Source organism: Rhineura floridana, chromosome 2 (genome assembly GCF_030035675.1).
Source record: "Rhineura floridana isolate rRhiFlo1 chromosome 2, rRhiFlo1.hap2, whole genome shotgun sequence".
Lineage (NCBI taxonomy): Eukaryota > Metazoa > Chordata > Lepidosauria > Squamata > Rhineuridae > Rhineura > Rhineura floridana.
In genome coordinates, this window is record NC_084481.1 from 240,021,400 (window position 1) to 240,034,184 (window position 12,785).

Sequence of the window (12,785 nt, forward strand, 5' to 3'; positions counted from 1 at the left end):
GTTTGGAGGAAGGGAATTCTAACCAGAGAGAGAACATAAGTCTGAATTTATGCAAGAAGTTTTAATTCTGAGGATGGGCTTAGGGATTTTAAAGCTTTGGAACATCCTCTTTTTAAAATTAATTTTAGCCTTCAATACTAACTCTGCTAATTTTATATTCTAAAGACTTTAAAGTTGGAGGTGCTTCATTCTAGTCAGGTGCCTTTAAATTTTGTATATCAGATATTTTATACCTTGCCTTTTTTCACATCCAGAGCTCAGGGCAGCTATCCATAGTTTGTGGATTTGCTTTACCTAAACAGACTCTTTCGGCATTGTTGTTAAATACCCTTATTTCTTAACATCTTAAGACTTAAGTCAGAGCACCCTAGCGAGGGAGCCTGCTCCACGAGCTAGAGGGAGCACCAGCTGACGAAGCGTCAAGGCCCCAGCTGACAAAGCATCAAGGCGAGTTAAGCAGCAGAGCGAGTTCGGCAGCAGGGCGAGGAGGCCAGGGGCCCCCCCTCTGCCCGTCTGTTCCCTAACCTCAACTAAACCGCAGTCTCCAACCCATTCACGTAATAAACCTTGAACAAAACTATGCAGGTAAGAAGCCAGCAGGGGTGTGGGGGCTTTCCAGTGTTTTGCACCGCCTGCAGCATGTACGACTATCTGCTTGTTGGACAGAAGTCGTGGGTGTGTTCTTGGTGCAATGAGCTCCTGGCTCTCCGGGAACGACTTCATTTCCTTGAGGCCAAGGTGGCGGACCTGGAAAAGCTGAGAGAGGCAGAGGTGTGTGGAGGAGGCCTTCAGGGACGTTATAGCTGTGTCCCACTCCAAGGATGATAGCTCTCCTGCTATCATGGAGAACGATGGTCTCGGGGAAGGAGAGCATCCAGCTGAGGAAGAGGGAAACGATCCCTTAGAAGGGACCCATTCCTTGGGGGATGAGCAGCTATCCTCTCGTGCCGAGGATATATCTCCAGGGGGTGGAGGGATCCTTGTAGTGGGTGATTCGATCATTAGGAACATAGACAGTGGGGTGTGTGATGGGCATATAGACCGCAAGGTGTTTTGCCTGCCTGGTGCGAAGGTTGCGGATATCGCCCGTCGGTTAGATAGTTTGGTAGACAGTGCTGGGGAGGAGTCAGTGGTCGTGGTGCACGTTGGCACCAACGACATGGGGAAATGCAGCCGTGAAGTCCTGGAAGCAAAATTTAGGTTGCTAGGTAGGATGCTGAAAGCCAGGACCTCCAAGGTGGCTTTCTCTGAAATGCTACCGGTTCCACGCGCAGGACCAGCCAGACAGGACCAGCTTTGCAGTCTCAATGTGTGGATGAGATGATGGTGTCAGGTGGAAGGGTTTAGATTTGTTAGGCACTGGGGAACATTTTGGGACAAGCCGGGCCTGTACAAAAGGGACGGGCTCCACTTGAACCAGAATGGAATCAGACTGCTGGCACTTAAAATTAAAAAGGTAGCAGAGCAGCTTTTAAACTGACTGAGGGGGGAAACCCGACAGGAGCTGAGAAAGGTCCGGTTCGGAATAAACCTCCCCCCTGGGATAAAAACCAAAGAAATGATGAAATTTTAAAAGGGGTAGGCCTAGAAGTAGGCATTGTGAGAGCAGGGGCACAGGATATCAATTCAGAAGAGCAAAATTACCCCAGGCCAAACCACAAGTGCCAAAGACACTTGAAGAGAGACACTGCTTACAAGTGCCTGTACGCTAATGCTAGGAGCCTCCGAACCAAGATGGGAGAACTGGAGTGCTTGGTCTTAGAGGAGAGCATTGATATAGTGAGCATAACGGAGACCTGGTGGAATGGAGAAAACCAGTGGGATACGGTTATCCCTGGATATAAACTATATCGGAAGGACAGGGAAGGACGTATTGGTGGCGGAGTCGCTCTATACGTGAAAGAAGGCATTGAATCCAGCAAGCTCGAAACCCCAAAAGAGGCGGACTCCTCCACAGAATCGTTGTGGGTGGTGATACCATGCCCTAGGAGGGACTTAATACTGGGAACGATCTATCGTCCCCCTGATCAAAATGCTCAGGGAGACCTTGAGATGAGATATGAAATTGAGGAAGCATCCAAACTAGGAAATGTGGTAGTAATGGGTGACTTCAACTACCCGGACATAGAGTGGCCGCATATGTGTTCCAGTCATGACAAAGAAGCAAAGTTTCTAGATATTCTAAATGACTATTCCCTAGACCAGTTGGTCATGGAACCGACCAGAGGGATGGCAACCCTGGACTTAATCCTCAGTGGGGACCGGGACCTGGTGCGAAATGTAAGTGTTGTTGAACCGATTGGGAGCAGTGACCACAGTGCTATTAAATTAAACATACATGTAAATGGCAAATTGCCAAGAAAATCCAACACGGTCACATTTGACTTCAGAAGAGGAAACTTCACAAAAATGAGGGGATTGGTAAAAAGAAAGCAGAAAAACAAAGTCCAGAGGGTCACATCACTCGAAAATGCTTGGAAGTTGTTTAAAAACACTATATTAGAAGCTCAACTGGAGTGCATACCGCAGATCAGAAAAGGTACCGCCAGGGCCAAGAAGATGCCAGCATGGTTAACGAGCAAAGTCAAGGAAGCTCTAGAGTGGCTAATTGCCAGATAGGCGACAAACAAATTAAATATTATTACTATTATTATTACTATTATTATTATTTTTATTATTTTTATTATTATTATTAGAGGCAAATAGTCTTCCTTCAGAAAATGGAAGTCTTGTCCGAATGAAGAAAATAAAAAGGAACACAAACTCTGGCAAAAGAAATGCAAGAAGACAATAAGGGATGCTAAAAAAGAATTTGAGGAGCACATTGCTATGAACATAAAAACCAACAAGAAAAAATTCTATAAATACATTCAAAGCAGGAGACCATCTAGGGAGGCGATTGGACCCTTGGATGATAAAGGAGTCAAAGGTGTACTAAAGAACGATAAGGAGATTGCAGAGAAGCTAAATGAATTCTTTGCATCTGTCTTCACAGTGGAAGATATAGGGCAGATCCCTGAACCTGAACTAACATTTGCAGGAAGGGATTCTGAGGAACTGAGACAAATAGTGGTAACGAGAGAGGAAGTTCTAGGCTTAATAGACAATATAAAAACTGGCAAATCATCGGGCCCGGATGGCATCCACCCGAGAGTTCTCAAAGAACTCAAATGTGAAATTGCTGATCTGCTAACTAAAATATGTAACTTGTCCCTCGGGTCCTCCTCCGTGCCTGAGGACTGGAAAGTGGCAAATGTAACGCCAATCTTCAAAAAGGGATCCAGAGGGGATCCCGGAAATTACAGGCCAGTTAGCTTAACTTCTGTCCCTGGAAAACTGGTAGAAAGTATGATTAAAGCTAGATTAACTAAGCACATAGAAGAACAAGTCTTGCTGAAGCAGAGCCAGCATGGCTTCTGCAAGGGAAAGTCCTGTCTCAGTAACCTATTAGAATTCTTTGAGAGTGTCAACAAGCATATAGATAGAGGTGATCCAGTGGACATAGTGTACTTAGACTTTCAAAAAGCGTTTGACAAGGTACCTCACCAAAGACTTCTGAGGAAGCTTAGCAGTCATGGAATAAGAGGAGAGGTCCTCTTGTGGATAAGGAATTGGTTAAGAAGCAGAAAGCAGAGAGTAGGAATAAACAGACAGTTATCCCAATGGAGGGCTGTAGAAAGTGGAGTCCCTCAAGGATCGGTATTGGGACCTGTACTTTTCAACTTGTTCATTAATGACCTAGAATTAGGAGTGAGCAGTGAAGTGGCCAAGTTTGCTGACGACACTAAATTGTTCAGGGTTGTTAAAACAAAAAGGGATTGCGAAGAGCTCCAAAAAGACCTCTCCAAACTGAGTGAATGGGCGGAAAAATGGCAAATGCAATTCAATATAAACAAGTGTAAAATTATGCATATTGGAGCAAAAAATCTTAATTTCACATATACGCTCATGGGGTCTGAACTGGCGGTGACCGACCAGGAGAGAGACCTCGGGGTTGTAGTGGACAGCATGATGAAAATGTCGACCCAGTGTGCGGCAGCTGTGAAAAAGGCAAATTCCATGCTAGCGATAATTAGGAAAGGTATTGAAAATAAAACAGCCGATATCATAATGCCGTTGTATAAATCTATGGTGCATTTGGAATACTGTGTACAGTTCTGGTCGCCTCATCTCAAAAAGGATATTCTAGAGTTGGAAAAGGTTCAGAAGAGGGCAACCAGAATGATCAAGGGGATGGAGAGACTCCCTTATGAGGAAAGGTTGCAGCATTTGGGGCTTTTTAGTTTAGAGAAAAGGCAGGTCAGAGGAGACATGATAGAAGTGTATAAAATTATGCATGGCATTGAGAAAGTGGATAGAGAAAAGTTCTTCTCCCTCTCTCATAATACTAGAACTTGTGGACATTCAAAGAAGCTGAATGTTGGAAGATTCAGGACAGACAAAAGGAAGTACTTCTTTACTCAGCGCATAGTTAAACTATGGAATTTGCTCCCACAAGATGCGGTAATGGCCACCAGCTTGGACGGCTTTAAAAGAAGATTAGACAAATTCATGGAGGACAGGGCTATCAATGGCTACTAGCCGTGATGGCTGTGCTCTGCCAGCCTATTCAGAGGCAGCATGCTTCTGAAAACCAGTTGCCGGAAGCCTCAGGAGGGGAGAGTGTTCTTGCACTCGGGTCCTACTTGTGGGCTTCCCCCAGGCACCTGGTTGGCCACTGTGAGAACAGGATGCTGGACTAGATGGGCCACTGACCTGATCCAGCAGGCTCTTCTTATGTTCTTATGTTCTTACTTCCAATATACAAATTTATACAGATCTCATCCCTCCAAATTCTAATTTCCTGGGATTTTGGGAGCCTTCTGTTCTGACCATGTACAAAGTACACACACACACAAAAACAACTTTGGAATGTTTTGGAATTCCCGGCATTTAACTTCCTTGCAGTCAAGGACTAGCTTAATGCATGAAAATGTTCTTCAATTTGTATACCCAAATGTTCTCCAAAACCAATTAAAGGAAAAAAATACAACCATACTGTTTTGAAGCAGGCTGGAAAAGGAGCCTTGAGTTTGCGATTCTCCCTTCAGAGAGCAGGGGAAAGAGGACGGGTTGAACTTGTCATTAACTCATTCGTTTGCTGTCTCCGTTTGAGTCAATTTGTTTGCCAATAAAGCATTTCTTAACCCTTTCAAACCTTGGTTATCTGCAAAGTAAGATAAGCAGAAAAATAGTCACATTTCCTAATCTTTCAAAACTTAGCTGTCCAGCCTTCTCCACATACATTATTCACAACTTGCTGTATCTCAATCAGTTGTAGCCTTAACTTCCCCTTCCCTGTAATGGCCAGATGGGGCTTTATTTAGAAAATACCTAGCTTTTGCACCAACTGATGCCTCTGTCTTCTATTCTTCATAGGGAATGTTTTAACACAGTTCCCTGGTCTCTAACTCTATCCAGCAGCTCTCCAGCTCTCCCAACATGCTCTAACCTTCAATCTACATTCTTTAGTCACCTAGGCAACCTGTATTTTGTTCATTATTCAGACAGCAGAAAACTTTCTCACAGCATTATTTAGACATGGGAGATTGGGTGGATTGCAAAAACTAACTTTTCCTTTTTCCTAAATATTCTTTTGAAACATCAATTTGCAAAGCTTGCCCCTCCTTTTTGGTGTCCTAGGCAGTATGCATGACTTCCTCAAAGCTTTTAGCTAGGAATTTGTGTCTTTGTGTTAATTTGTGTCTTTGGCAAATGTGAATTAGGTTGCAGCAGTAGCCATGGTGTATGTTCTGCAAATGTGTGTCCTTTATTGCCAGCTATAGTCTGCCCCCAGGAAGAGGTGCTGTTTCAGCCATGCTTGGCCCCCCCCAGCATCCTGTTATTGGGGAACCTAGTGGGAAAGTAGCTATTGTTATGTTGTTCCCCAGGTAGATAGTTAACATTATTTCATCTGCTTGATTCTTGTCCCATATCAATATGTGGGCATTTGGATAATCTCTTGGAAAATCTCTAATGAAATAATTAGGGTTCTCTTGAATCTTTTAAATAACTTGTTTATTGCTTTCAATAACCAGTCAAGCCTACCATCTTTAGTGTTATGGATTTTACCCTTTTCTCTCTTTTTTATATTTCTTTTTTCTTATTTTTATTTGGGTTTTTTTCTTTTCTAAAAAATTATTTAATATTTCCTTATTTTTCTCTTTTTTTCTATTTTCTAATTACTTTCTCTTTCTCTTTTCTTTTCCTCCTGAATTTGTACTTAACCCTAGTCTGCCCAAGACATAGGAAGGGGCTTTACCAGCCAACTGTATTTTACTTAAAAGGTGAGGGAACCCAGTCTCTCTACCCTGTATCCTAGTCTCTCCAAGACACTGTGGCACTCTGGTGCGCCGCAAGAGGTGACTGGTGTGCCGCAAATATTATGAAAGTATATTTTAAAAATGAGAAGAAACCCATTTGTATTTAAGTTATTTTTATTCATAGTTTAAAATATATTAATATATTTTTAATCTTGCACACAAAGTGCACCAGAAAATGTTTATGTTTTACAGTGCGCTGCGAACCAAAAGAGTTTGAGAACCACTGACACAGACAGTGGGGCAACTTCACATTTAATCAACAATTTGGTTGTTTTCTCAGATATAGATATGGATTGTAAAGTCCCAGTTTGTCATGCTCATGGACAATATATTTGTACACAAGGAAAAGAGAGTTAATTTAAAATGTAAACTAGGTGAAAAGAAAACCACTGAGGTGTGCATTCCTGGAGCTTGCTATGTGCCATCTCTACAGAACAGTTTAATGAGAGTAAAAACAGATACAAGGCAAGGATGCAGAGTTTTGTTTAGGAGAGATCATTGTTTTGTGTTCAAAGGCAGAAAACTACTTTGTTGTTGTTTTTATGTGCCTTCAAGTCAATTACAACTTATGGCAACCCTATGAATCAGTGACCTCCAGTACCATCTGTTATAAACCACCCTGTTCAGATCTTGTAAGTTTAGGTTTGTGGCTTCCTTTATGGAATCAATCCATCTCGTTTGGTCTTCCTATTTTTCTACTCCCTTCTGTTTTCCCAAGCATTATTGCCTTTTCTATTGAATCTTGTCTTCTCATGATGTGTCCAAAGTATGATAACCTCAGTTTCATCATTTTAGCTTCTAGTGACAGTTCTGGTTTAATTTGTTCTAACACCCAATTATTTGTCTTTTTTGCATTCCATGGTATGCGCACAGCTGTCCTCCAACACCACATTTCAAATGAGTTTATCCGATTTATTTATTTAATTAATTTATATCCCGTCTTTCCTCTGCCCAGGGCGGCAAACAAAAGCAGTAAAAACACTCTAAAACATCATAAAAACAGACCTTAAAATGCATTAAAACAAAACAACTTTAAAAGACTGAGGGGAGATATGACAGCACTCTTCAAGTACATGAAAGGTTGTCACGTAGAGGAGGGCCAGGATCTCTTCTTGATAGTCCCAGAGTGCAGGCTATGGAATAATGAGCTCAAGTTGCAGGAAGCCAGATTTTGACTGGACATCAGGAAAAACTTCCTAACTGTTAGAGCCATACGAAAATGGAACCAATTACCTAGAGAGGTAGTGGGCTCTCCAACACGGGAGGCATTCAAGAGGCAGCTGGACAGCCATCTGTCTGGAATGCCTTGATTTGGATTCCTGCATTGAGCAAGGGGTTAGACTTGATGGCCTTATAGGTTCCTTCCAACTCTGCTATTCTATGATTGTATGAAAAACATTCCTTAAAAAAGCTATAAAGTATCTTAAATAAAAAGGGTTAAAAATATATATCCCCAACAAAACTATGCCTCAACATAAAGATGAAATCAATGAAAGGTTATCTAGTAGGCAGACAAGAACTTTCTTTGTGGTGGATTCAATGCACTGTTATGGCAGCTCCCCCACTGCTGAAGTAATTAATGGGGTACAAATACTTGCACTACCCCACTGCTAACGGAACATCAGTAGTGTCTGTGGGAGAGACAGTGTGTCTTAATCCTTGCTTGTCTTCTGGAAAATATAGAACCTCCCTCCCTTCTTGGTTTGGAGGTGTGTGATCTAGTTTTCCCAAAATGGAGTTAAGAACATAAGAACATAAGAAGAGCCTGCTGGATCAGGCCAGTGGCCCATCTAGTCCAGCATCCTGTTCTCACAGTGGCCAACCAGGTGCCTGGGGGAAGCCCGCAAGCAGGACCCGAGTGCAAGAACACTCTCCCCTCCTGAGGCTTCCGGCAACTGGTTTTCAGAAGCATGCTGCCTCTGACTAGGGTGGCACAGCACAGCCATCATGGCTAGTAGCCATTGATAGCCCTGTCCTCCATGAATTTGTCTAATCTTCTTTTAAAGCCGTCCAAGCTGGTGGCCATTACTGCATCTTGTGGGAGCAAATTCCATAGTTTAACTATGCACTGAGTAAAGAAGTACTTCCTTTTGTCTGTCCTGAATCTTCCAACATTCAGCTTCTTTGAATGTCCACGAGTTCTAGTATTATGAGAGAGGGAGAAGAACTTTTCTCTATCCACTTTCTCAATGCCATGCATAATTTTATACACTTCTATCATGTCTCCTCTGACCCGCCTTTTCTCTAAACTAAAAAGCCCCAAATGCTGCAACCTTTCCTCGTAAGGGAGTCCTCCATCCCCTTGATCATTCTGGTTGCCCTCTTCTGAACCTTTTCCAACTCTATAATATCCTTTTTGAGATGAGGCGACCAGAACTGTACACAGTATTCCAAATGCGGCCGCACCATAGATTTATACAACGGCGTTATGATATCGGCTGTTTTATTTTCAATACCTTTCCTAATTATCGCTAGCATGGAATTTGCCTTTTTCACAGCTGCCGCACACTGGGTCGACATTTTCATCGTGCTGTCCACTACAACCCCGAGGTCTCTCTCCTGGTCGGTCACCGCCAGTTCAGACCCCATGAGCATATATGTGAAATTAAGATTTTTTGCTCCAATATGCATAATTTTACACTTGTTTATATTGAATTGCATTTGCCATTTTTCTGCCCATTCACTCAGTTTGGAGAGGTCTTTTTGGAGCTCTTCGCAATCCCTTTTGTTTTAACAACCCTGAACAATTTAGTGTCGTCAGCAAACTTGGCCACTTCACTGCTCACTCCTAATTCTAGGTCATTAATGAACAAGTTGAAAAGTACAGGTCCCAATACCGATCCTTGAGGGACTCCACTTTCTACAGCCCTCCATTGGGAGAACTGTCCGTTCATTCCTACTCTCTGCTTTCTGCTTCTTAACCAATTTCTTATCCACAAGAGGACCTCTCCTCTTATTCCATGACTGCTAAGCTTCCTCAGAAGCCTTTGGTGAGGTACCTTGTCAAACGCTTTTTGAAAGTCTAAGTACACTATGTCCACTGTATCACCTCTATCTATATGCTTGTTGACACTCTCAAAGAATTCTAATAGGTTACTGAGACAGGACTTTCCCTTGCAGAAGCCATGCTGGCTCTGCTTCAGCAAGGCTTGTTCTTCTATGTGCTTAGTTAATCTAGCTTTAATCATACTTTCTACCAGTTTTCCAGGGACAGAAGTTAAGCTAACTGGCCTGTAATTTCCGGGATCCCCTCTGGATCCCTTTTTGAAGATTGGCGTTACATTTGCCACTTTCCAGTCCTCAGGCACGGAGGAGGACCCGAGGGACAAGTTACATATTTTAGTTAGCAGATCAGCAATTTCACATTTGAGTTCTTTGAGAACTCTCGGGTGGATGCCATCCGGGCCCGGTGATTTGTCAGTTTTTATATTGTCCATTAAGCTTAGAACTTCCTCTCTCGTTACCACTATTTGTCTTAGTTCTTCAGAATCCCTTCCTGCAAATGTTAGTTCAGGTTCAGGGATCTGCCCTATATCTTCCACTGTGAAGACAGATGCAAAGAATTCATTTAGCTTCTCTGCAATCTCCTTATCGTTCTTTAGTACACCTTTGACTCCCTTATCATCCAAGGGTCCAATTGTCTCCCTAGATGGTCTCCTGCTTTGAATGTATTTATAGAATTTTTTCTTGTTGGTTTTTATGTTCTTAGCAATGTGCTCCTCAAATTCTTTTTTAGCATCCCTTATTGTCTTCTTGCAGTTCTTTTGCCAGAGTTTGTGTTCTTTTTTATTTTCTTCATTTGGACAAGACTTCCATTTTTTGAAGGAAGACTTTTTGCCTCTAAGAGCTTCCTTGACTTTGCTCGTTAACCATGCTGGCATCTTCTTGGCCCTGGCGGTACCTTTTCTGATCTGCGGTATGCACTCCAGTTGAGCTTCTAATATAGTGTTTTTAAACAACTTCCAAGCATTTTCGAGTGATGTGACCCTCTGGACTTTGTTTTTCAGCTTTCTTTTTACCAATCCCCTCATTTTTGTGAAGTTTCCTCTTTTGAAGTCAAATGTGACCGTGTTGGATTTTCTTGGCAATTGGCCAGTTACACCTGCCACAGACACCTCCCCTGTGCTGTTGGAGAGGAGCACTCATTATTTATTTATTTATTTATTTATTGCACTTGTATACCGCCCCATAGCCGAAGCTCTCTGGGCGGTTTACAGCAATCAAAAACATTAAAACAAATACACAATTTAAAAACATTTTTTAAAAACAATTTAAAACACCATTTTAAAATTCAAAACAATATAAAAACACATGCTAAAATGCCTGGGAGAAGAGGAAAGTCTTGACCTGGCGCTGAAAAGATAACAGTGTTGGCACCAGGTGCACCTCGTCAGAAAGATCATTCCATAATTTGGGGGACACCACTGAGAAGGCCCTCTTCCTTGTTGCCACCCTCTGAGCTTCCCTTGGCGTAGGCACCTGGAGGAGGTCCTTTGATGTTGAACGTAGTGTACGGGTGGGTTCATATCGGGAGAGGCGTTCCATCAGGTATTGTGGTCCCAAGCCGTGTAAGGCTTTATAGGTCAAAACCAGCACCTTGAATTCAGCTCGGAAACATACAGGCAGCCAATGCAAGCGGTCTAGAATCGGTTCCTGAAAGGATGCCATCCTTTTTGCACTGGCAGGAAGGCCCTTTGACCCCACCCGCTTCCTCAGCAGCACGGCCACAAACATCATTTGCTCAATTACCTTTGGGAGTCGCTTTGATTATGAAGACAAGGATTTCCTGGAATTCATTCACCTGCTGGAGGAAAATGCCCGTCTCCAGTCCTGCACAATGACGAAGGTAAGTCCACAGGGAGACAGATTAATGGGATTTCCATTCTAGCCATGAAGTAAGGTGGCTGGACAAACCAGGGCAATAAACAGGTTGGACAAACAAGGGGAACAGCTTCAGCACTAATGGGACTGTGAGTATCCGGGTGCTTGCTACTTGTGCCTCTGGGTTGTTGTCTTTCGAGACAGCTGAAGCCCCTGGTAAGTGCTGCAAGGAGTGGGACCCACTGCCTGACCCTGGCTCCAGAGAAGGCTGCAGTTAATCTTGTAGCCTTTTGCATGAGCTCCTGGCTGGGTCAGGAGGCATAACAACCTGGCTGCCCTTGGGCAGCAGGACTGCCACCGGCAGGGTCACCATCGAAGGGGCGACTCCCAAGGGCAAGGGCACTACACTCTTCTATTTCTTTCTTTCTTTCCTTCTTTTCCCCCCTAACCAATCTGGAGGAGATTGGTAGTGGGGAAGGCATATGGCTCATGTGTAGTCCCTGCGCAGGGCCAGAGCCTGTGCAGTGAACTGAATGATAGGAGAAAGTCGCCAGATGCCTACAGAGTGAGAGTCTGTAACTGTCAGAAGGCTGGCCCTCTCTGGGTGTGAGACAGAGGGGGAGTAGTGCCCTGTACGAAAAGCATTGAGTGGGTCTGACTGTTCCCAGTTCTCTCGAAGGCTTACTGGGATAATTGGCTCAGGTAGGTTTTGTTGGTGGGCTCTTGTTGGGTCCATATCAGGTGTTTAGGAGGAGTCTTAGTAAGGAGGGACATGGGTGGTGCCACCCCAATGTGACGTCCTTCCCCAGCACCACCTGTGACGCTCTCACCTGTGGCTACCAGTAGACAGGAACGTCAGGTTTATTCTTACCCTTTACAGCACTAGCACCGATCTCAAAAGATCCCACTGCTAGGCAGCACCACCCGACACTCTGTAACCCTTTTAGCCAATAGACTGTGCCTAGTCTCTGCCTGGCTATTCCAATACCTTGTGTCAATGGGTATAGGTAATTTGTAAACCCCCCTGCAGCCCCTTGACTCTGAAGCATACAGCCCTGGGTTTCTCTGTGGTACTGGATACAATATCTTTTCCTCTGCCGCTGCCACCATTCAATACAATTACTGTTCAGCCTTGGTTACTCTGCCATCCCCCCTGGATTGTGTATCCCAGCTGAAGAATCAGGTGTTTTGTAAACCAAGAAATATATATTGAACACTAAAAATAACAAGATTACTTAATTACTTTGTTGACAAGCTTATGGTTTCATATATGTTCTGACATGCACTTTACTTCTCATTAATTGCCTCAGAACTCCGACTCACTCTCAACAACAACAACCTCCAAACACCACCAAAACCTCTCTTTTAGCTCTCTAAACCTCTAACATTTGCAGTTCAGAATTGTACGTGGGATCCTCTGTTTTCCCCAGTGAAGGACCATGGAAGTTGCCTTATACTGAGAGTGGCTGGCCATTGTTGGTGGGCTCTTGTTGGGTCAATATCACGTGTTTAGGAGGAGTCTTAGTAAGGAGGGACATGGGTGATGCCACCCCAATTTCAGTGATCATGGATGGAGGGAGGTATAGCCATGGGGAGGTGGTG

The 12,785-nt window shown here is 43.6% G+C and overlaps 1 protein-coding gene across 1 annotated transcript in view; it reads left to right on the forward strand.

Annotated features, from left to right (window-relative positions):
- The window catches only part of LOC133378467 (cytochrome P450 2H1-like), a 44,931-nt gene that overhangs the window by 19,802 nt on the left and 12,344 nt on the right, over window positions 1–12,785 (forward strand). Inside the window, exon 4 of the mRNA XM_061613328.1 lies at window positions 11,048–11,208. Within this exon, the coding sequence (XP_061469312.1) occupies window positions 11,048–11,208 (161 nt within the window). The remainder of the gene's footprint in view (window positions 1–11,047; window positions 11,209–12,785) is intronic.